Source organism: Cygnus atratus, chromosome 2 (assembly GCF_013377495.2).
Source record: "Cygnus atratus isolate AKBS03 ecotype Queensland, Australia chromosome 2, CAtr_DNAZoo_HiC_assembly, whole genome shotgun sequence".
Lineage (NCBI taxonomy): Eukaryota > Metazoa > Chordata > Aves > Anseriformes > Anatidae > Cygnus > Cygnus atratus.
In genome coordinates this window covers 99,267-123,952 of record NC_066363.1, presented here as the reverse complement: position 1 = coordinate 123,952, position 24,686 = coordinate 99,267, and the positions used below count along the sequence as shown (strand labels likewise).

Sequence of the window (24,686 nt, the reverse complement as noted above, 5' to 3'; positions counted from 1 at the left end):
GAGAAACGGGGAGTGGATGATGAAAAAATCTTGCTTGTTTTGGTTCTCTCTTCTGGTCTGTTAATATGACCAGAGGTGTCACTCATTCTCTGTGGAAACCTGAAATCATAAGCTACAGAGAACGTATGTACAAGTAACACTGCTTAAAATACAAAACAGAAGAAATACTGTGCAGCTGAAAAGCCCAAAAGAGATCACCATGGCTGGGGTGGGAGGCTGACATTAATGACAGGTTGCAATGCTACAAATCACCATTTGCATTTACAGTCATCAGCAGCAAGCTGAGTCTGAAATAAAACTCAAGTAAGGAAGGAAGCAAACCCCAAACTCACTGGGTTTGCTGCAGAAGCGTGGACCTCGACAAGTGTTGCTGTGAACGATGAAAAACCATCCCGAAGCATTTGCACACAGCTCATGAATGCCAGCAGCTGAAAAGGCCGTTTCAGCTTAAGCTAGAATTGCATTTTATTTTCTTACATAACTTCCACGTCTGAAGCTATTTGCTCATAACATGTTTCATACACTCCTGCATGTTTTGCCAACTGAGGCTAGCGCACAGTAACATCATGACCTGGCATGGACAGCATCATCAGAGACCATGAAGCCACCTGAAGAGCTGCACAGGTCTCCAGGACCTGTGGCTGAAGAATTCTCCCCACTGGACTGCGTAGAGCAAAGAGCATGGATACACCTTGTGGCTCCAGGCAGAGCCTCAACAACAGGATTCATTCATATGAAAAACTCTACTTCGAGCAAGCCCAGGATGACAGCCCCTCTCCTGCTAGCAATGGGTTTTTGCACTGCCCTCCAGGGCACCTCCCTGCCCAGCACCAGAACAAAGACCCCAGACACCAACGCTGCCGTGTGCCTACGGTGTGGGGCAGAGGAGGAGAGGTCTGGAAGGGGGTCTCAAGCAGGAGGGAGACCTGTCCTCAAGAAGGACCCTCTTCTTTGCAGCACAAGTGGGGCCTGTGTGGAAAAAAAAGAACTCTGGAAGAGGAAAAGGTCCTCAGTCCTCTTTGGAACAATACCAGCTACCCTGTTACCCCAGCCTTCCTTGGCAACACTGGGCAAGTTATTTATACTGAGATTTTCACAGGTGGCTACTAATTATACTCTCTTCATTTTTCCAGGTGCCCTGTGCAAGACACCCACAGCCAGATGTTCAGAAATGCAGAATGCTCATTGCTACAACTGCAGCCGATGGGTCTGGCTCGCTTCCCCTGTGCGACGAAGCCGTGTGCCCATCTGGCTTCCCTCGGCACTTCCACTGTCCCTGGGCAGGGCTCTGATCATCAGTGTTTTGTTTGCCCTCTTCTTTTCTCTTCCCTGTTCCTCTCCTCCTCACTTTCTCTGCGGCCTTCTTCCCTGCTCAGCCCTGCAATGCACGGCTCCTTTAGTGTTCTAGCAAGTAATAAGTGTATCAAGTCCCAGTAATTATCTCTAATTAGGGTTAGTGATTATACTGTTGGGCTGGAGAAAATCAATCTCTGGTTTCCCATCAGGGAGGGCAGAGCCGAGGTGGGGGAGCAGGCACTGGCAGCTCCCCCCGCGCTCCCATTCCCCCAGCTGCTCCCTGCCCGGGCTGCTGGGCCCTGCTTGTGCCCCCAGGGGAGGCAGCTGGGCACAGTCTCGCTCCTCTGCTGGCTGGGACAAGGGGCGAACAGCCCCCCCGGCCCCCCGACGTGCTGCAGAGCTGTGGTGGTGTCGTGGGGCTGGATGCTCTCAGCACCAGTGGCCACCTCTGCAGCACAGGGCTGCTCTTGCGGGTCCTTCCTGGGGGGACAGTGGAGCTCGTGCGCTGCCAGTGCCACTGGCACGATGCAGCGCGGGGTGCTGCCACTGCAGAGGCTGCCCCCCAGGAGGGCAGCACGGAGCACAGATCTAGAAGGTGCTACACCCCCTCTGAGCAAGGGTGATGGATGGCAGCCCACCGAGCGATGCTCTGCGGTCTGAGCACGCCTGCCCTGCGTGCTCCTGGGGGACATGGCTGCTGACTGCATGAGTCAGGGCCAGGGTCTAAAGCTCGTTTGTGGTGAGCGATGGACCCGACTGGTGCTGCAATACACCGTTCGGTGACTGAGAAGACTGGCCTTGCTGCAGGGCCTCCTGCAGCTGCTGAGGGGCCCATGTGAGTGTCTGAGAAATAGGCGAGTAGTAACCTAGGGCTGACGAGGCAGGTGGCTGTGCACATGGGCTTGACCACCCATCCCTGTACAGATGCTGAGAGGTGGGTGGTTGTACTGGAGAATGAAAAAGTAGAAAGGTTGGGTATGCTAGGAGACAGCTGTGGATGAGAGTGAAAACTGGCAGAAGACTATCCAGAGGAGTCTGTCACAGATCAAAGAAGTGGCCTTTTGAGAAAGCTCACAGTGAGGAGTGTCCGTGATGCCCAGCCCGAGTGCAGTGAGCTGAGCGTTGTAACCTCCCGAGCAGCAGGGCTCCGGGTGTGCACACAGAACAGAGGGACACAGGAGCAGCTTGCTAGAAGACGGGCAAAGATGTAAGGGGTTCGGGACAGAAACCTCTGCAACTGGCAGGTCAAAATTGAGAACAGCAGCCAGATTTCTGGAAAATAAAGCCCAAAGCAAGAAGGTGCTGCCCTTTTCCGCATGCATGTCCAGAACCCTGGGCATGCACCAAGCAGGAGCTGAAATCTCATTTTCATGATAAGGCGACAGCTTTTATGGCTCTGAGAAATGGTGGGAGTGGGCAGCTCTGCTCCCAGGCACAATGCCAGGCTCACTGGCTCCATAGACAAGCCATGCTCTGAGAAAAGGGGCATGATGTCCTTATGGAAACCGAGTGAGAGCTGAAGCTACTTAACACGCCAAAGACAGTTGGGTAATCGGCTCTCTGAGAATGGTAACATCTTTGCAAACATCTGCAGACTCCAGAAAGGCTAGAAAATGGTACAGCAGCAATAATTTTTCTGTATGACTGAATATGCTACCAGTATTTTCACCTAACAGTTCAAGTGCAGATAAAATGGTCTTCGCATGTGATGAGGATGGACCCTGGAGAACACAGGTTGGCAGGCAAGGAGCTGCTGTGGACTGTATACAAACTGGGTTTTCGAAACGGATTTCATCTGAGCGGCTCCTTGCTGCTCTGCCTCAGATACACCCCCACCTCTCCTCTCCTGGCTGGTGCAAGAACAATCCAATTTGCACAACTCGGTAACAACTTTGCATATTCATGCGGAGTCCAGGATAACTCAGCTGAGAAGCTCAGTGTGCCTTTCCACTTTACAACCAACAGATCAGCAGTCTCAGCTGATGTACCACAGCATGCCCCAATTCAGACCTGCAGTGCTGGTATACACCTTCAGATAAACCTCAAACACCTTTGCTTATCTGACTTCATCACTAGCAGAAAGCATTTCCTTCCTCCCACCAGGACAGAGTTAGTCTGGAAAAATGATCCAGCTGCCTACACACAGGCTAGAATGAGTCAGCTGACTGTCTAAAGGGAGACAAAACCATGCTAAAACCTAAGGATGCAGTATGTTGCAGTACCATAAATACTACCGCCACCATGACGTGGCACATCTTGGTAACACCCTGTGGCAGCGGCCTTGCTCAGCAATTTCAGAAGCACAGCAATGCACCATCCTTCACCACTGGGATGCAGGGCAGGGCACAGGAGCACGCTGCAGTGCCAGTGCTGCAATGCCCCTCCGGGAAGCAGCAACGCCCTGCGCAACCAGCCCTGTTCTGCAGATGGAAGAACTGAGAGACAGAAGCAGTCTGCCAGTCACTGGGGAATCCCTAACCAAACCGAAGAGACAACCTGGGTCGCTGCTGCAAGGGGGCCGTGAAGCCTGGCAGCCGGCGAGGTGGCCGACAAACGGCCAGCCTCCAGAGACAGGGCTGGCAGCAGCTGGCTCCTCTGCCCAGCATCTACCTGCACGTCCAGGGCACGTGCCGCTGGGTGAGAGCTGGGGACAGACCGGAGTTCGTGGTCTCCGTAAAACACACAGAAAATTAACACTTTTATGATGTATGGAATACTGTCAGCCACCACGGACGTTACAGGTAATGGTGAATCCTTTCAGCAGGAAGGGGCCCCTCGTCCAGAAATCACCAGTTTCCCGCTGGTGGCTGTGCACGGACAGACAGCAACAGCACCTCACCCATGGCCACAGCTCAGCTCCTGCAGCAGCGAGGCTGACCCCGCGGCAGGCAGCTGGCACCCTGCAGTGGGAGGCGCTGGGAGATACCCTGCGTTCCCAGCACGCCCAGGTGAGCGTTTGCAGAGGGCAGGAAGGGGGCACTGGATCAGGGCCACTCTGCCATTCCTGCTCCGCCAGGAGCTCTGGTCCTGCTCTGGGAGTGATGGTCTCCGAGCCGTGTCGGCATCTAGCCCAGGCCAGGGCAGTTCCCATGGTGCAGGTGGCTGAGCAGTCTCTGAGCACATGACACGGATGCCTTCCAGATGAAACAAAACGAGAATACATGCTGTGGGACACGCGCTGCCCCGTGCACGCTCCAGCCACTGCGGGGTGCCCATTCCCCCAGCCCCGCCGGGTGGGAGGGCAGCAGCACCCCGCACCCGCAGCAACGGGTGCAGTGCAGCCAGCACGTCTTCACCCACCGCCGCTCTACAGACCCTGTCCCGCTGGCCCACAGCGCCGTGCGGCGGTGCGACCAACTGCTCTGCTCAGGGACCTCCTTGCCCAGGCCCCACTGCAACCGCTGCACAGGCACTGCAGTGCCCACACGTCTGGAGAGGAGCCGGGGCCAGCATGCACCTGAGGGTGACAGTGCAGTGCAGTACGCTCCTGTCTGCAGGACCTCTGAAAAACATCTTCCAGGATCAAGGTGCCCAGAAGAACAATGCAGAAGGCAGCAGGGAAAGTGGGGGCAACCCAAGGTTAAGGAGCTGAATGTTTCCTTTGGGGACCTGGAATCTAATCCATACACCGCTGCAAAATTCCCAGTGCTACTGTTCAAGTCACTTATACCAACACTTGTCAAAAACAGCCACTAATAATGTGTTCCTCCTGTTCTGAGTGCCCAGGTGGGGACTCTGATAAACAGGAGCTCAGTGCTCAAAGCTACACTCTGAAGGGCTGAAAAAAGACTAAGTTCCTGGGGATAGAACAGCAGCTCTTAGGCTCTAAACTTGGGGCACACAGCGGATGCTTTTGAGAATTTTGGATTTGTCTTCTCTTTGCCTCAGTTCCCTTTCGTCAGGAAAAAATAACAACAGCTGAGAGATCAGAGTTACAACATTTGGAAACACGAAATCCATCGTTAACTCTAGCGTACGCTTAAAAAATACAACCTCGAGCTGATCCAGCCTATCTCAGTCCTCTGGTCTTCCACCAGCTGCAAGAACCGGGCATCAAGGTTCGTAGGACCTGTCCTGCCTCACGTAATCCCTTCGAGTTCCTGCTGGATTCCTCCTCTCCCTGTGAAGTCCAGGCAATTTCTAGCTTCTATTCAATGCATAGCATTGAATGCAATGGCTCCAACTTCACATTTTGGACGCATCCTCCTACTTCAGACAGCCAGATAAACATTCGTAAGGCGTTACCATCTGAATGCTATAGTGAATTTATAATATTTATAATATAAATATGAATTTGTAGTATTTTATACATGATTCATAATGAAATGTATTAATTACAGATAAATTCTACTAAATCTCTGATCTGTGCTTCATCCTCAGACTACAAACAACCCTTTAGCCCATTACTGGGAGGAACAAAGGTCCCACAGAGAAGTGCAGAGACAAGGAGAGGTAGGCATACACTGTAAGAAAAAGTCTGTGGAATGTTTTCAAGGGCCCCACAAAACAAATTCCTGTGTACCATGCAGGGAACAGACCAGCTACAGGATCTTGCGCTGTAAGCTCTTTCTGGAGACACCAGACCTTGACTTGGCTTTCCCTGCCAGTCTGTGAGCAGGTGTATACACTGAGGATGTTCTCTGTGCTCCCCAGAACCTGCCATGTCAGGGCCTGATGAGCTGTGCCTATATCCACAGACTATTTGTGGGGTGGACAGGGTAAATTTGTTCAGGAAGCGAGAGCTGAGATTCTCCTAGGTAATACCCAAGTGCCCTTTCTTTTGTATGAGATTATCAACCCTGCTCTGATCTGGAAGAATGCGTTGTGCAGCCACAAGCAGGAGAAAGGCACAAGACAATCCCACCAGCCTCCTGTCTGCCATGACCTGAGCCACCCTGCTCTCTGCTGCCTCTTCTTCCCTCAATGTCATTGTCCCCCACGGTGAGCAGCGGTATGCCAGGGAAACAGGTTTTCCCTTTTCTTTGTTAATTCTTCCCTCATTACATTTGAAATTCCACAATCAGTGTGCACTGTAATTGTCGAATTTGATGCTAATGATTAATGAATTAAACATGGATCCATCAATTAGTCCTCAGAGAATAATTCTGCATAAAGCAGCGGATAATGTAATTACAGTAACAAAGATAATGAGATGTTAACATCGACGGAGCCCGACGTGACATGATCACAGCAGGCTCAGCAACCCCGGCCTGGGGGAGCCAATCCCTCACTCTGCAGAGGCAGAGCATCAGGGGGCCCCGTGCCGCGATGCTCCCCCGCTCCTGCGGCCAGCCGGGCGCTGGCGAGGCACTCTCCTCCTGCTCGCCCCGTGCCAGCGCGCTCCCCGGCTCTTGGCTCTGGAAGGGACAAGGACACGTGCTGCTGGCCACCAGCACAAGCCCAGCAGAAGTCCTGCAGCTGTGTGGAAGCCCGGCTCTGGCTCTTGCCCCAGCCCAGCTCCCACACACTCCTGCGCAAGCTCCCCTTGCCCGGCCGGCCCCCAAGGGACAGGCACGTGCTCACGGTGGGCTCACGGTGGGCTCGGCTGCATGTGCCTGAGGAGCCCGGCTGGCTCTGGCATGGGGAGCTGAGAGCTGATGGAGGTACTCGTAACTCAGCCAGAGGACAGATGGGTCCTTGTCACTGCAGGGCAAACGAGGACATGGGGCATGAACATGCACCCCAAGCAGTGCCTCCACCACCACAGATAAGCTTAAAATGCTTTCCCTTGGCTACAGAACCAATACTACAGGAGGAGGGGGAGGAGGAGGGGGAAGAGGAGGGGGAGGAGGAGGAGGAGGAGGAGGAAAATGAAAAGGAGGAGGAAAAGGAGGAGGAGGTCTCTTGCAGCCTGCCCTGAGGTACTCGACAGATCACGTGGGCTGCTCTTCAGAGCGAAGAGCACTAAGTGGCATCAGCCCCTTCCAGCTCTCCCCCCACACAGAAGACTCGTGCCCCTGCACTGAGGCAGGCTTGGCACAGTTCAGCTTTCTGCTGGCCCTCCCCGAGGCACAGGCGTGATCCCTGCTCTCCCACGCTGGCAGCAAACCCCGTGGGAGGCTCCCGGGGAGCCCGGCACACAGCCACCGCAGCGCAGGACCAGGCAGAGCCGTCCCGTCCACCCTCTTCCCCAACACCCTGCTCTGGCTCGCGCACGCTTTCTTTGGTCTCATCTCTAAGCCACCTAGGCCAGAACATCTCACTTGGGACTGCTGCATGAGCTCAGCATTTCTGGCTGAGGCAGAGCATCTGCACTGCTTCCGCCTGCGAGATCAGGCAGCCTTTTGCTGTCAGAAACTGCCTCCACGTAGCTGCTCACAATGACCTCAGCAATCTGCTGGTTTTTCCCTACACTTCAGCTGCTAATTTGGAAGCAGGTTTTCCAGTGTCCAGCTGATCGGCATCCTTTTACATCACCCAGCTCCAGTGAGGTGCCAAGGAATAGGCTCACATGCTCTGGTGCCCATGTTAAATGTGTACGTAAGCCTGTGCACCAGCACTGCACACACCACATTTTCAAGCAATAGCCTTCACGTGTTTTCCCTCTGTGTTGACTAGGTTTGGAGTAGATCCTTACAAACCTCTGCAAAGCAACAGCTCAGGGCTGCAGCTGTGCTGGGACCAGCCTCTCGTGATGATTGACGTTGTCTCCATATTTTTCTTGTGGTACCATCTGTCCTTCCCCACTGAAAAATACTTTTTCATCTAGTCTAAATAAAAGCTGCCTTCATTCTTCAAGCCAGAAACACGTAGTGAATAAGATACAGATAAGGTAAAAATACAGAAAGGGTGAGCTTCCTGAACTACAGAGAAGATACATCTGGGGATCCCTGAGGAAGAGTGGAAGAGAAGCAATGTTGCACTGTGAAGAGGATCTGCAAGGCTCTGAAGGAGACACCTGAACCTGCACTGCCACATGTACTACAAGCAGGCTCCACGCTCTCAGCCGATTTATACCCAGAAAGCAGCATTCCCAGGCTCTGTCGGTGAGATCTGTGCACCCCGCTCGTACCCTCTCCAACCCAGACACCGCCAGGTTTGCACAGTGCAGGAGGCGCTGCAAGTGCTGCTTGTGCAGGGGCCCCCGTGTCCACGCGAGGCTGCGTGCCAGGAGCCCACGGGGGGAGCACAGCTGAGCACCGGCTGTGGTCAGGGGGAGCTGCCCCTGCTTGGCGCATCCAATGCCTACCCCAGTCCAGCAACCCAGAATAAAACAGGAGTTTAAATCCCTGGAGCACAGCCAGCACTACTTCAGCCGACCGAGGGTGTACAATACTGAGCAGCAATTGCCAAGAACCCCTTCTCAACTTTCTCCGAAGACCAGCACCCACTTGTGCCTTGTCTTTGAGACTTCAGGAGTCTCCACAGTTCTCACCACTTGTGAAGAACTTCTACAAGCAGTTCAAAGAAAGTCTTTTTAGGACACATCCGACCCAGACACCCAGACGCAGGGATGCTCTAACTAACCTAGGTGCTTCTGGCGGTCTCATTTCTATTTGTAGAAATTGAGATAAGTAGGTGGATTCTTCAAAGTCTCTGTGAGGCTTTGACACGAACAGGATAAATATATGTGCCTTTTTTCATGCTGCTTGATTTGCAGCCTGAGCAGGACTACTGCTGCCATTGCTTCTCCTGGCACCCAGCGCTGTAGCACTAGGTGTGGGGAATGAGAGCACCGCAACGCCTCTTTTGTGCTCGGGGTGCCCATCACCAGCTGCCAAACAACACTGCGAAAGAGGGAAAATGAGCAGGAGATAGAGTCACCAGTAGGAGAGGAAGGCAGGAAGGAATGGCTGGGAGCTGGAAAAGCACACACAGGAGGACAGCACAGGCAGAAGAGAGGTCAGGAAAAAAGGAGCAATATCCACTGGCTTTGTAACAAATGCCTCGTTCCTACATCCCATGCCCTACCTGTTCAGGAAACAGCCAAGCATCTTGCTGGCAGTGACGCCCACCTTCTGACAGGGTCACAGCATTCAGCTGACCCAGACCTGCACTGGATCAAGTGGCATAAATCCACTGGTGAGACATGTTAAGCCCATAAGGCCTGCTTTTCAGAAAAAGATCTGTCTTTTAACTGTATCACAAAACGTATGAAAGGAAAAAAAAAAAAAAGATCTTTTAATATGAAGCTAAGACACGGAAAGTTGGACAATGCAGAGGAGGAGTTTTGGCATGAGCCATGCGATGTACATTCCAATGCACCCTAAGGAAGCGACTTGTTCCACAGGACTTGTTCCTGCCCGACTTGTCGGCTGGCAGACAAGCAGAGCCAGCACGGCAAAGCAAAAGCAGCGCCTGCTCCCGCGTCCCCTCCCCAGAGCTGCCTGCCTGGTGGGCAGGGGGCAGAGCAGGGGGGCCAGCAGCTCCCCCCACGGCTGGGCTGGGACTGTGCAGGATCAGCCTCAGCCCATGGCACGGACACAGAGCAGGGACAGAAGCAGAGCTGTACAGAGCAGCGTGGGCAGAGCCACATAAGGGGACCATGGCAAGGCTCGTGCTGCTGAACCCCATCGGCATCTAACAGCATGGCCGACCTCTTTAGATGCGTTTGGAAGGGTGCCGAGTGGTGCCTGCTAGAGGGACGCCAGTACTGGCCACCTTCACACAGAGCCATCAGACCTCACCAGGAACCAGCCTGGCCCTCCTCACGTCTCACACCCACAGGTCTCCCCCAGGTGCCAGTGCTCCCCGCTCCGTTTTGACTCGCCACCTCCAGACATGCAACACAGCCAGTTTTCCAACCTACATCATCTTGCCCCAACAATAAGGAATGCTTAACTGTAAAGTAAGAAGATTCACTAAGCGATACTAAAACATCTGACTTTTCACTCCAAGTTCAGAAAGAAATTGCCACAAAGGGTAAAAGCATGTCACACAGTCAGCATCAATGAGCAAGATCACTTTGTGTCTGAACCCCTGTCCAGCTCCACACAACCTCTCCCTCCACCAGGGAGCTAACTGATCCAAATCCTACCGCCAACACAGAAGCTGACAACCAGCCTCATCTCCCCTGTGGTGTGCTTCTCCATGTAACCTCAGGCTGCCCATGGTGTCATTCTCCTTCTACCAAGGCCTGACTATGCTCCCATTTCATGCCTGTGCAACCCTAATGGTGTATTGAGGAACTGGTACCTTTGCTACTCAAAGCGCTTACTGGACTGTTTTTGTATTAAGAGTAACATTTTACAAATCACAAACATTTACTCTATCTGCTTATCACTGATACCGTTAGCATATTCTTAGCCTTCATGCACATCAGTCACAATATATTCTCATCTCAGTGACGAGATGTTTTGCTCAGAGGCATGCATGAAGGGAAGTTCTCCCCCTCTTCCTCCCTCCCTCCCACTCTCTCTCTCCCTCTCCCTGTGGACTTGCAGCTTTTGAGGAACCCAGTGCCATGTGCCCTTTCTTCCCCACGTGTCTCCTAGGATAAGGCCACCGGGCTTCCTGGAGGAGGGAGGATGGTGTAGGACACTTGATCAAATGAGTCTTGTGATGATGACTACTGGAAGGCAAAGCACATACATACAACACCCTCCCATCCCGAGCACAGGAGGGGTGGCTCTAAGGCACAAATGATTCTGTCCCTGTCCCCAACACATCTGTGCCACTGAAGGGATTCCTTCACAGTGGGACTCAGGAGCCGCTAGGGCCTTAGTTTCAAATCCCGCGCCAGCCTGGGTGCTGAGTGACAGCAGCGCGCACGGGTTGATCGCTCCTCCGGGCTTGCCCGGCACAGACCCTGCCTGTGCCAGCCCTCCCCAGGGCACTGCCCCGCCACGGCAAGCCCCAGACAGGTACCCGGTGACACGAACAACACCAGGCACCAAATGCTGGTCCTGAGGCCCAGTGGCACTTCGGAGCTGTTGTCCACACATTGACTCTCCCTCCCCTGGGGCTGCGCCCAAGCTGCACGCTGGAAGGTCCCGACCTGCACTGCACTCCGGGTGCTCTCCAGGAGACTCCTTGCCACAGCCAGAACCATGCCAGGAGCGCCCAACAGCTCGGCAGCCGGCTTGGGCACACCCTGATTTCAGAGGATCACGCAGGTCAGTGTAGTCTGCAACAAGGCTCCAAAGAAAACCGACAGGGCAGGAAGGTGGCAGAAAGGTGCCGCTGAAACAACTGGACATAGGAGAGAGGCTTCTGGGAGGCAGATCCAAAACGTTCTCGGGGAAGTCCCCTTGTCTGGCACTTCCCAGATGTCCTCTTGGTCTTCTAGGCAGCGAGCGCAGTACACAAACAGCAGATCCTGTGTTGAGACGAGCGTGAGGAGCATGCCTCCTGAGCCCAGCGCAGGTCTGGGCGCAGGGCTTCCCCTCCTTGGCCCAGGCGCCTGTCAGACTCACGCTGCACGCTGTGCTGCCTGCAATGCCTGCATCAGGCACGGAGCGCAAGCTGCAGAGGTCGGACGGCAGCCATCCACGCTGCAGGACTTCCTGACGTGGAGGGGCTCGCTTGCTCAACCTTACATGTGGTACTACTGCTGGTTACCTGCTCTTAGTTAGCTAGGAACCTATTAACAGGTCCTATGCTGGATCTCAGCTACTCTCCTGCCTCTGGTTTGTCTCTTTACCGATAAAATTTCATACAGGAATTAAGGCTAAGAGGACATTCTAGTTGGAAATTGAAGGGGAAAAAAGCTCAGAAAACCAGAGGCCATTCTGCCAGGACAGCCCAAGAGTCCCCAGAGTTTTCAGTAAGCAACTTCCAGAACTTTGATCAAATCCACCAATATTCCAGGGCACTGGCAGAAAACTGGAAATTTTGAGCTGCTCCAGCTGACCAAAACATGTATTAGAAGAGAGATGCTCAGTCGACCCCAGTAATAGTCCCGCTCCTAGTCCCACAGGCAGCAAAGGGGCACAGTTCCTGCCAGTTTGAGGCAGGGCAGATTCTTTACTGATCCCAAATCCAGCACTCTGCATTACACAGGCATATGAGCAAGTCACCTCAAAGAAGTTTTCTATCATGTCAGAGCACATACCACGGTGACTGAATTGTGAGCTGCAATAAGTCTTGGAGGCATGAGAGTAAGTTGAAAAATATTATCAGAAAACATCTTACCATTTGTGTACCAGGAGAAAAAAAACACACAAAAACCTTTCTGACCACTGCCCAAAGCCAAGACACAAAAAAATCTGATTAAGGTTGCTGTCTTAATGCTGAGTCCGTGCTGATGCATGTAGTGATGTTCTGCTCAGGGGCCCAGAGAAGGCAGTGAACAGGGCATCTCTAATTCATAGATTTTACGTGAGGGAAGACCATCGTATCTATCCAGTGTGATCCCCTGCATGCATGCATGCAGCTATACACACAAGTTGGATTAAAGCATATCTTGTAGAAAGATAACTAATCTCATTTTAAAGGCTTCAAGCAGTGCTAAGTCCACCAGCTCTCCAGATAAACCATTCCCATGTTTAATTACCCTCCCTGTAAGGGAACTACATCTCCTCTCAAGTTTAAATTGCTCTAACGTCAGCCTCCAGACACTGCATCTCCTCAAGCTTTGTCAACTAGGCTTTTCCAACTTTGTCAACTACGTTTTCCAAGCAGCAGGATCAGTAATCAAGTCACATCTCAATCTGCTCTTGTGAGCCCAACAGGGCTGAGATGACTGCTGAAAGCAGGATACAGGGTTACATGGACATTGTGTTTGACATCACCAGAAGCTTCTCTGTGTTCTGTCTTTGAATTCTTCCTACAGCTCTAATAACCTCCTGTAAGTACAAGCATCAGACAAAGCACCCTAGAAATACGTCTGAGAAGTGCTATGTGCAATTGTTACTGAACTCGTGCATGCTGAGGGTGTACAGTGGTGGTGGTGAAGGAATGGCAATGAACAGTGGAGAGCAGTGGCAGGAAACAGGCAGAATTTTCAGCTGCACATCCTTGGTCAAAAAATACAGTAACTGCAGTCATTCACCGGCAGTTTATCTGATCTGCAGGCCAAGCCTGGCTCTACAGAACCAGCAGTATGGGTTCAGAGAGGTTTACTGCTTCACAGCTGGCACCACCTGAACGCAGCGATATTAGCACGTGCCACTGCCTGTGCTGAGCGTGATGCTGTGGACCACTGCCAGCTCCCCGCGCTCCCTCCAGCTGCACCCAAGCCCACGAGGCCCCAGCCCCAGAGCTGGGAGCACCGTGCCCACAAGGCCCAACCGCAGGACGCAACCAGGGTGCGGAGCATGACTGAGCAGAAACCAGGATGGGGTCACCCAACCTCCCTCTCCGTGGCACAGTGCACAGCACCAGATTATCACGAATTTCCATTATCAGCAGCGTTATCAGCACCCCCCCGTTATCCTGCAGAGTGGAGAGATACTCATGTTCTGCCCTATTAGACTACTGCCAGCAGTCCTCTGGGAAGAAGAAAGCATGTGGAAACCATCTGTCCTGGGCCAGGGTACCCCAAGGACAAAGTAGAGACTCGTCGATGCCCTGGAAGTTCAGGAAGGACATCTCTAAGTTCGACATCTCCCCAGGGCAGGGCGTGATACCTCGTGGGGTAAGAGGGGCAGAAGCAGTGTGGCACAAGCTCCAGGAGAAAGATGGAGCCCCCGGCCTGCCCCCTCCCTCTCCCCACGCTTGGTGGCAGTTGTGCCTCTTAAATGTGCACCCAGAAAGACAGAAGTCACAAAACAACCCCCTCACATCACTACGTCCCCAGGGAAAAACGAGAAGGAAAAAGGGACCACAAGAGGAAGAGAACAGAACTTTCCAGTGATCAGGAGACATCCCTGGCAGAGGTTTCCTTTGTTTTAGGGAACAACAGCTCCCTCCACGCACAGCAGCTCATGAGACTGGCTGTTTCCTCTCAGGGCGCTCATGCTGGTAGTTAAAGCTCTTTTACTCCTTCCTGTCCTGTACGCTAACCAGCACAGCCCCAGCAGGCAGCTTACCTGAGGTCTGCACAGAAATGCCAACACCCCTCGAAGGTGCTCACAAAGAGCGGTGACAGCAAGAAACTCCAGAACAGCTTTTGCTTCTGGCTCAGCAAAGCCAGGCGCTGCCAGTGGCGCGGGGTGACGCCAGCTCTGCACCCACACCAGCTCTTACCTGTGCCTCCCGTGAGCTGCGTGCTGCTCCGCTCCTTTGCCAGCCCGTTGGCCTTGGGGCTCGCGCTGGGTGCTGCCGCCGTAGTTGCCCTGGGCAGCCGCTTGCCCGGTACCTTCACTGTAGTTCTCAGCAGATCGATTTCCTTCCCATGGACGTTCTGCATGTAGTCCTACAGCAGAGAGGCAGAATGATTCAAGATCAGCCCTGCCCTGGCCAGTTGCTCTCAGCTCCCCTCTCACTCACTCAATCAAAACCAAAACCTGGATCCAACTATCAACGTGGCAACTGGTTAACAGCCAGCAACCTGGAGGTGATCTGGGAGCTCAGCACGTGCTGGTTTCCCCTGCACTACCCTGAAGCACCAAGCCAGGTGGGTCAGAAGCAGCAGACCCTATGACTCTTTGCCAGCGTCCGCAGCCAGACGTTTTCTGACAAAACGGAGGCAAAGCCTGGGCACTGATCTGCCTTCTTCCCATGATGAGCTAGGGAGCTAAGACTGGCCCCAGGGAAGTGCCAGCCATCACCTCCAGCACCCAGACCCAGTCAGCTCTCACCGAACGAGGTTGGGATGTTGCCAGGGGCACTCAGAGGCCATGACAAGCCCATTTGTGAAAACCTGGCTGGGGAGCAGAGACTAGATGGTGCAAAAGAGCACATAGGTGGCAGGCAGTTCTTCCTTCCTGTCATTCGCTGTCTTTTTAATCACAACACTCAGATGCAGCAGCTAATAATATAACACACTATAGTGTAGGTAATGTGATAACCGGAAATTCCCTCTCAGGTCCCAGCTTGTGAAATTCAAGCCCAGAAAAAACAACTCAGCACAACTCTCTCATACATTCACCTACATGGCTTCAAGCTACCCCAGACTTGGTGCTTTCACCCCTCCTTCTGGAAGACTATTGCACAGCCAAGAACTCCACGTGCAGACTGTGGATGGTGTTCTGCCCCGTCTCCTAAAAGTACCTCACCTTTTAGTCAAAACCAGGCTGTAGACCCGCGGCCAGTCCTGAGAGCCATGTCCTGTCCCATTTCTTCCACCCCTTCCCCTGCTCCGCAGCATGCTGCAGCCCTCCCCTAGCATCCCCCTGGGATAGGAAAGAAGACCAGGGCACTGTGACCTCTGCAGAGAGCCCCAGAGAGGCCCTGCCTGGCTCTCGGGCAGACCTCTGGGAGGGGCAGCCCAGCCCCGTGGGCTCTGCAGGGAGCTCCCCGGCCACACGGTGCAGGGGCACACCAGCGCGGGGTCCGGGCGCCCTGGCTCCCTGCTCCGGGGGCGCACGCCATGATGGGGAGATGAGAGGCAGCAACCATCTGGGGTGAGGCCGCAGCTGCCGCAGAGAGCATTGGGCTTGCTCCAGTTCACAAGGAGGTCACCAAGAGGATTAAATTGGAGCTGGTGCCTGTGTAAATTGTCTGCTTCCAAACTCGAGATAAAGGCATGAAGAAGATCGGTTTAAGAGCAACCGTTCTCCCAGTCCTGGACTCCAAGAAGCGGGTGAAAGAAGGCTGTGCAGGCAATGCTCTGCGGTCTCAGGTGACTGTCTGCATGGGTTACCGCCGCTCAGCAGCACCTCAGAGTCTTGTTTTGAACTCTTCTCTTCCTGCAGACCCCTGTAAAGGCACTCAGTTCTCAATGCAGGTCCAAGAGACGTGGCAGCACTGCAGCACACCCTTCTGTGCTTCCCACGTCTGGGTGACTTGACCTTAAAAGACAGTCAAGACACGCACGTGCCCTTTGGTGCCCCGGGCAGTTCCTAGGAAACCATCCCAGCCAAACGTTACTCCGAGCTGTTCCTGGCTGGGTGGGAGCCCAGTGTCACCCCTGGGCAGGGAATCTCGGAGGGGCTGGAGGATTTTCCCTAACTCAGCACAATTGCTGCACTAGCCGGCTGCCTGCCGGAGAGAGCGGTCACCAGCGCACTGCTTTTATTACATGCTATAAAACAGCAATTTCTTCCCAAGCCTCCTCGCTAATTACCCAGCCAGTTCTCTCATTTCATTTTATTACTGGAATTAACAACGAGTTCAAAGCGTGGAAAGCTATTAAGATGTGTGATTAAGCCACATTCAATTAGTTTCTACAAACAATTTAATTGATGTTGCAGATAGAATTAACAGAAGGTGATTGTGTGAATGGCTCCACTGGCTGCAAAATGGGAGATGCTTTCTCTCCAGCTCTGTGCAGCACAGCACAGCCTGGCCAGTGAAGCTGGGCTGAACCACATACGCCTTCCTCACGAGCAGAAGCACTTACTCTCCAAGGCTTTGGGGAAGTGATACGAAACTGCACCAGTCTTCTCATAAAACTTGTTCTTTTCCTGTCGCTTAACACACACGCAGAAAGGTAAGAGAAATAGAGATGCAAAGAGGAAATCTGTGCTGAATCCAGCCAACAGGCCCCCAGCCACTTCTACTTTCAGCCAGAGCTGCTGCCCACAGCTCCAGCTCCAGACGTCCTGCTTGCAAAGTCTCTAAAGCTGCTGCCTGTTCCAGAAAGGAAGCAGCACCAGGGAGCAGGGATGGATGCACAACTCCCTAAGACCCGAGCACAGGTCTGAGCCTCTAGCTGAGGCTGACATGCTTCCACTGCGAAGTCGCAGAGCACTTGGTTCAGGGCTGGACACAGCTCCCTAAGCACTCCCCATCAACCTGTCCCTGCAAACCCACAGCCTAAGACTGACTCCCAGTGAGGACATGTCAAAGTGGGACTGGAGGTGCCGAGATACAGATCCTGAAGCAAGTAAAGTGATAAACACTCAAAAGCAGATGAATAGCCCTGTCAGAAAACTTTTGGGTGGTGAAATCAGAAGTATGACCCAGCCAGAGCCAAGCAGTAATTTTCACCCGATGGGGCACAGACACATGTGGAGCGGGTATCTCCACTGAAATAAAAAAAAAAGGTTGCTAACCCCTGTGGTACTTCCTCCCATCCCAAGTGGAGCAGGGACAGGACAGAAACAAGATGGAAGAGGAGATATGCCTGAATCCTGCCAAGGAAAAGCCACTGGGAACGCAAAAGCAGCACAGAAATGCTCTGGGGCTTGAACATCCTGAGAGGGGCTGGGAAAGACCCTCTTCCCCTTGTACTCAGCCATGACCTCGTGGCCCCCTCTGCTGCCCCCTGAATTCTGCCACCTCCAGGCACGTGGCAGTACATGCGCACTCTGAGCAAGGCAGAGGAGAAGGGGGATGACAGGGCTCAGGGACCTTCAGGACGCTGTGTGCCTCCTCCACTGAGGATCCCGTATACCTGTTCTTGCCAGCAGCTTGCCTTGGCAGCTGCCTGCTGGACCAACAGCTGCTGCCACAAGTGGGAGTGCCAAAGCAGCACACACCCTTCCTTGGGAGCAGAGGTTTTGCTACTGCCCCAGGCTGTTCAACCTTAACGCGCTCTGCTTGTGACATCCTGTCAAAGGGCATGGAAACCTGCTTCATGCCACCAGAGACAAAAAAGCACCACAGCATCTCTTAACTCACTCTAGAAAATGGGACATCTTCTGAAGCACCTCTCCCTCCAGGCGGCCTTCCTGCATCTGAGCCCTCCAAGCAGGTCACATACTGGACACCCAGAGGGAAAGCGAGGCAAGGCAAGGCAGAACAGCCTTTGCTCATCAGAGCCCCACACTGCTCACCAAAGCCTGAGCTCGTCCGCACCACCAAAAAAATGCAACACAACTGTGGGTGTCATCAGTCTTTTCCCCAGTTCTCAGGGAGGCAATGCCAAGGAGGGAGCACGCAGATCTCCTGTCCTCGCAGGAGTCAGAGCTGGGCAGCAAGCAGCACAAATAAGTAGTCCCTGATATAGGGAAACATACAGGGCATTACTTACTTCGGTGCAAGGTTCAAAGCTTTCAGTGAAATCTAGGGGAGGAGAGGCCCGTCTTGTACCTTTCTTAGCAATGGGTTGTGGATCACCAGTTGCACCAGGTAGAAGCAAAACAGATTTTTGCTTGCGGCAACACAGTAATGAAATGAAACACTGAAGAAGCAAACTAAGGAAAGCAAGTGACACCAAACTAGATTACCCTCTGGGGAACAAATGGTGTAAAGAGCAGACAAACCTAGTGTGCAGCGGCATCAGCTGAGAGCAGTAAAACAACATCCCAGAAATTACTCTGCCTCTACAGCTGATTTAAACAATGGCCTACGATGTCTCTGATGGAAACCCGATAAACCATACATGTGTGTGAGCACACACAGAGAGCGGACAGCAGCAGCAGTCATTCCCTCCCAGTTTGAGTCTATAAAGACCAAAAAATGGGGTTGCAAAGTTAGGGAACTGCAGAACCACACAGTATGGTAAAAGGAACAAAGACTAAAAGGAAAAAAAAAAAAAACAAAAAACAAGCAAACAAACAAAACCCAAACAACTGTTTTCAAAGCTTTCCTGAATTAAGGAAAGGAAATGCAATGACTGTTTTTTCCAGCATGCGGATAGTAGGGTTGGAAGGCTCAGTGTCACAAGCCCATGAACCAGAGATGCAGGAGGAAGCCTGTGAGGCTCAGGGCACTCAAACACCTATGTGTCTGAGGAGATCGCGGAGAAACAAGGAGCCCGGGGCACTGAAGAAGCACAGGAGCTGCAACTCCCAGCTCTCTGTCCTTGAGCCCCTGTAAGCGCTGCACACCCTGCTCAGCCGCTCGGTGAGCGAGCCCTGCCTCGTGCCTCCCGCGCAGCCCGGCTGCCCCGCTGCAGCGCGGCCTCTGCAGAGGGTGCTGTGGTCTCGGTGTCACAGGTGTGTCTGTCCGCGGCTCACTGTCTCAGCAGCAAACTGTGCTCAAGAGGGAATGGGGAAGAAGTCATTAGCCCCACAGTGGGGAGGCGACAGAGATGGATGGGGAGGCAGCTGTGTGCCTGAGCCAAGCAGTGAAGAGGATCAGAGATGCATCGAGTGACAGCTCAGCTCGGCAGGCTCTGCACAGGCACCTCATCTCCATTACCCAATACCTAGCAGCCAGGAAAATTATTCCACACCCAAATGGCACCATCAGATGTGGCTGCAAGGAGTTGTCTGCCTGTTCCTCACCCCGGATGCAGGGAGGCAGCAGCCTCTGCTTTAATGGACTGAGCAGGGGAAACACAGAAAAGAAAGATGCATTTACTGAGCATAATTCTGTGCAGAGCATGTTCCTATCAGCTTTTCCCACCCAGCCTGGCACAGCAGAGACAGCCTTCATGAAAGGGAAGGTTTTTTTCTCCAGACTGATAAAAAACAACTCTGCTGTATAAGCCTGCCCTATTGAGGGCTCGTGTTGAACCTCCTGCTCAGGGTCAGCAGCTTTCATCGGCTGCCAAACCCTTTCTAAGCAACTCTGCAACTGTGGCATCTGCGAGAGGACCTGCAGCAGCAGCCATAGCACAAAGGAGAGCCTGCTCTGTCCCACCCTGCTTCTCAAACAGCTCCAGTGCAGTACTTACGTGCAGGCTGGGGTGGTAGGTGAGGACTCCATTGTCACACAATGTCACATACTTCTTCTTCCACTCTTTGTTGAGTGACTTGCCACTGCGTTTGAGGAGAATGCCCTAAAAGAGAAGTGTCAAGAGTCTTAGACCTTATTTCACCTGGGTATCTCCCACTCAGCTCCAGAATCACCCCTTGTAGGAGACTATCTTTGAAAAGATACGAAGATCAGGACTCAAGAAACATCTAGGTTGGCCTCCCAACAGCATTTTCCCTGGGACTGGTAGGAAAGGGCTACAGCCGTTCCCTCACCAACCCCAGCATGTATCCCTGCCGTTCTGAGATGAGGGTCTCCACGTGCCAGTTCCGAACTCCAGGTCCTCCGAGGGATCTATCACACACCCTCATGTCCCAAATCACTCCCTCTGGGCACCTCTTCTGATGCTGAAGAACAGTGACAAAACAAGGCAGAAGCTAACCTCACCACCAGCTGATAATCCTTGATCTGTTACCACAGTGCTCCCAGACCACCTTTTGTCATAAAAAGCACAGACAGATGGATGGACAATGAAAGAATAATTTAGGACAGGCACGGGAACAACACTCTAATACATGGGTCTCACAAGGGATAAATATTCCCTTGCCTGCCTGCAATTCTTCCTTAGAGGTGTCAAACAAATGGAGCTAGGGACACACTTCAGAGGCAGAGCAGGTCCTGGGCAGCTGAGGTGTCTGTTCACCCCACTTCACCGTCAGGAGGTTACACGAGACCAATCCTGTGGTCTTCAGGCACAGCACACTCCTAGAGTCTGGACATGGTCATGCTGAAATGACAAAAGCTCCCTCTTCCCACCAGCCCAACCCAAAACGAATATCTGTGGATCTGAACCATCATTCAAAGTTGCAACCTCTTAACCTTTCCCCAGGGAAGTGGTCATGGCACCGAGCCTGCCGGAGTTCAAGAAGCATTTGGACAATGCTCTCAGGAATGATCTGGTTTTTTATTTTTTTATTTTTTGGGGTGGTCCTTTGGGGACCCAGGAGTTGGACTCAGTGACCCTCGTGGGTCCCTTCCAACTTGGATATTCTATGATTCCATGATTCTGTAACCTCCTCCCCATCACAGTTCTGCCTCCCCAGGACATCTGCCTCTAGCAGGACCTGACACTGTACCAGGTAAGACTGGAGGTGGGGAGGGAGACTGAAGACAGAGCAACAAGCCAGGCACAAGGGTGCTGGAGCATGGATCAAGGGGAGAACACCAAGTATTCTGCTGGCAGGGAGGAAAGGACAGCATGGGGACAAAATGGATGAATAACAAGAGTCTGGGAAAAAAACTGCATCTACCGACTGCCGGGCCTGGGCTCTCCGAAAGCACTGTCTGAGCAGACGTTGAGACTGGCTGTTCCTAACGTGGCAAAAATCTGGGCCCCAGGCCAGCACCTCCTCAAAAACCTGGACAGACTGTCTCTGTCCTGCCAGCCTCGGCATATTTGGGGGCCTCATCCCACTGCCTAGAGACTGAGGCTGCTGCGCCTGCCCAATGGAAAAACACAACAAAAACAATGTAGGGTTTGGCACATGCTGGGGTAACAATGCTGCACAGACATGACCATGAAATCGGCGATAAATGATGCAGAAAAGGCAGAAGTGCTCTATGACCACTTATGCTCAGTACTTGGGAAGCAAACAGTGTGAAAAGGAAAAGCCTCCTACTCATACAAGGGGAAGCTGAAGCAGAGTGGTGAGAGCTGAACTGTTTTGGTGGCAGGATCTGATCCCTTGCCTTCAAGAGCTCTGAGAATTAGCTGAAGAGCTTGCTCAGCAGTGTTTAAAAGGTGCTGATTTTAACATGCCTTAAAACATAGAAGCAGTCCAAAAGTTCATGCCTTGCCAAGATCTGCAAGGGGAAAAGCAATGACCCTTATAATTATGGCCAGCCAGCCAGATGCTTACACTGGGCAAAACGGTCAAAAAGCCACCACAAGAAGTGATCAGCAAAGAATGAGGGGACAGCAGTGTAACTAATGCCGATCAACGTGGAAATAGGTCATCAGAGAGGTGTGGCACTACTTTCGGTAAGATCACAATATCTGATGGCAATGGTAGCTGTGTTGACACAACATTATTTAGGATATTAACTGAGCAGCACATACATTAAAATCCAACTGTCCAAAATCCATACAGCCATTAATGTACAGAGTAAAAACATTTTGGTCAAGTGAAAGGTCTCCAAATATAATCACAAATGAGAACACAAATAATCAGAAATGGCAAATCCATGTCCAGCATAAGTATTTGTATAGAGGTCCAACCAATCTGTGTTTGATTCATGCTATTTAGTCAATGTCTTCCCTAAATGAGCCCAAGGAAAGCACAAAAACAGAAAACTTAAAGGCAACACAGAAACTGCACAGAGTAAATCACCGGAGGTGACTGGTCATTAACACAAATTGTTTCGTATCACTTGGCAAACTGGGCTCCTGAGAAGAGTGTGGATTCTAGCAGAACTCATGCAAGGTCCTGCACCTAGAAACAGGCTGCCAGACCCCCTTGCAGGGTGGGCTCTCTTGGCTGGAAGTGCCATCACGAAGCAGTTCCTGAGCTCCCAGTGTAACACTGCTGTTGACAAAGCAACTGAACTGGCGGAGCAGCAGAACATCAGGTCAGATGGGGCAGACGACATTACCTCCAGCTGTGGTATTGTCATAGTGAAACAGAGCTGAAGAGCATTTGGAGGTCACCTGCCCCCACCACCCCTCAAGGCAGGCTCAGGTGCACCCACGTTACTCCAACCTTTTCACAAAAAACGCCGGCGATGCGGGGATGCAGACTGCACTCCTGCAGGAGATCTGAGCCCGGAGCTTTCCTGCACCTCCCCGGCGAAATGGCAGCACAGCACCTGTCCTGCCGCTGCAAACACAAGGAGCAGCCCCTTGTTCTCTGCAGCAGCCTTTAACGTATTTGAAGACTGCCATTAGGTCTCCCTCCCTCTTCCCTTCTCTGGACTCGCAGTCACAAATCTGTCCCTCCTGCATTGCAGACATCCTTCTGAGAGGTTAGCCCGCTCGCCCCAGGGAGTCTCCAGTTGTGCCAGATCCCGAAGCGCAGCGCCCAGACCTGGACACAGCGGCCTACGTGAGGCCTGACCGGGCCCAGAGGCGAGACCAAGGCCTCCCGTGCCTGGCAGGCCTTGGTCTCACACAGCGTGCAGCACTTGCACTGCTCCTCGCCAGGACACTGCTGCTCTGCTCTGGTTCTGGCCTACCACGGACACAAAGCATCTTCTCTGGCACCACTGCTGGGCTGTGCATTTCCCACACAGGGTGCTTAAATGTTTATTCCTCTTGCTTATAAAGTCTGACGTATAAAGACAGTTCAATATTATACCATCTAATCTAGATAAATGGTAGATTCTCTGTATCTAAGAACATTTGTTTGGTATCTTTCAAACAAATCTGCTCTAGACCAGATTGAAGGCACAAATTTGGCTCAAAGTCACTGGGTGCAACTCCCTGACTCATGGGCACAATGATCCCTTCTGGCTTTAAAATTGCTTCAGTTCTAGAGTCTGACCAGCCAACATGTACTACAAACCAAGAACTCCAGCTGCCTCTCTTCTCCTTCAGGTGTCTTCAACTCGATACACCTTGGTGCCACAAAACTACCTACTTCAACGTCTTCAGGCTGCTGCAATCGCTATCAAGCCCCCACAATGTGCTGTCTGCAGAGAAGAGTTCAGCGGCAGTTAGTTCAGCTACAAATCTGGAACTTCGCAAATTGAAAACACAAGCAAAACCAGACCTGGAAACAGAGAATCAAGCACTGGCAGCCCATTTTTTTCAAGCCAGAAGGCACAAGAATCCAAAACTGGGAGCAACTACACAGTCTAAGTAAACATCTAATAAAATGGGGGGAGGGGAAGGGGCCCTTAAGGCCAAACATTTGCAAGAAACAGCTGAATCAAGGAATAGAGCTGTTAGACTTGTTCTTTGCTGCTGTATTAGAGATTAAGAGGCAGGGGACAGCAGCCGGGAGGATTCCAGTTTTTAATGGTGTTGCCATGCTGGCTGCATCAAGGTCACCCGCTCCACCACCCATCTTCTCAAGTCCAAATGCTTCTTAAGAAGCATTCGGACTGTGCGCTTAGTCACACGGTCTAAAATTTTGGGTAGACCTGTGTGGTGCCAGGAGTTGGACTCGATGATCCTTATGGGTCCCTTCCAACTTGGGATATTCTATGATTCTCTTTTCTGATGGCAGAATGCGGAGGTTTGGCCCAGCAGCACGGCAGAACTGTTTCTTCATGGAGGAAAACCCCCGTGACAGCTCGAAGAGGAGGACAAAGCCTGGTGAAACGCAGGAGGATGTGCTGCAGGAGGGCACAACCCTGCGGCAGACCTCATCCCCTCCACGCAGGTGCCCCGTGTGCCCTGGTGCACTTCCTGGCCATGTCTGCAGGCAGCCGGGACCCACGCAGGGACCCCCCACCGTGGCCACATGCAGATGGCACACGCTGCTGCTCCGCAGGCTCCCCCTGCTTCTCACAGGGAGGTGCACAAGATGCAACCCTTCCACAGGTTTCCTCCCAAGCGTGGAAGTCATATGGGAAGGAAAGAAGCTGCCGGAGATGAAAAGCGAGAGAGCCCACCTCTCTCCCTCTCCTCACTTTTCCTTCCTTCCCCTGCATTTTGTCGGCCAGTACGACCGTCTCTCTGTTGTGTTTGGATTGTGGTGGAGCACAGTAAAAGCAGCAGCAGCAATATGCAGCGTAATGAAGCAGGGAGCAGCGATGGCCCCCAAAGGACTCGTTTACTCCACAAATCTCCCTTCCACTCACTTTTTGCTAAGAATTTTAACACCAAACTTAATTGTAAAGTCGCGTATTGATTGGAAAATGCAAATGGCAATTTAAAT

The 24,686-nt window shown here is 52.5% G+C and overlaps 1 protein-coding gene across 2 annotated transcripts in view; it reads right to left on the bottom strand.

Annotated features, from left to right (window-relative positions):
- AGAP3 (ArfGAP with GTPase domain, ankyrin repeat and PH domain 3) overlaps positions 1–24,686 on the bottom strand; it is a 141,966-nt gene that overhangs the window by 30,648 nt on the left and 86,632 nt on the right. For both annotated transcript variants that reach the window (XM_035554284.1, XM_050709275.1), the window contains exons 10-11: positions 19,787–19,891; positions 14,365–14,533 (exon numbers count right to left, since the gene is read on the bottom strand). In XM_035554284.1, coding sequence (XP_035410177.1) covers positions 14,365–14,533; positions 19,787–19,891 — 274 coding nt within the window. The remainder of the gene's footprint in view (positions 1–14,364; positions 14,534–19,786; positions 19,892–24,686) is intronic.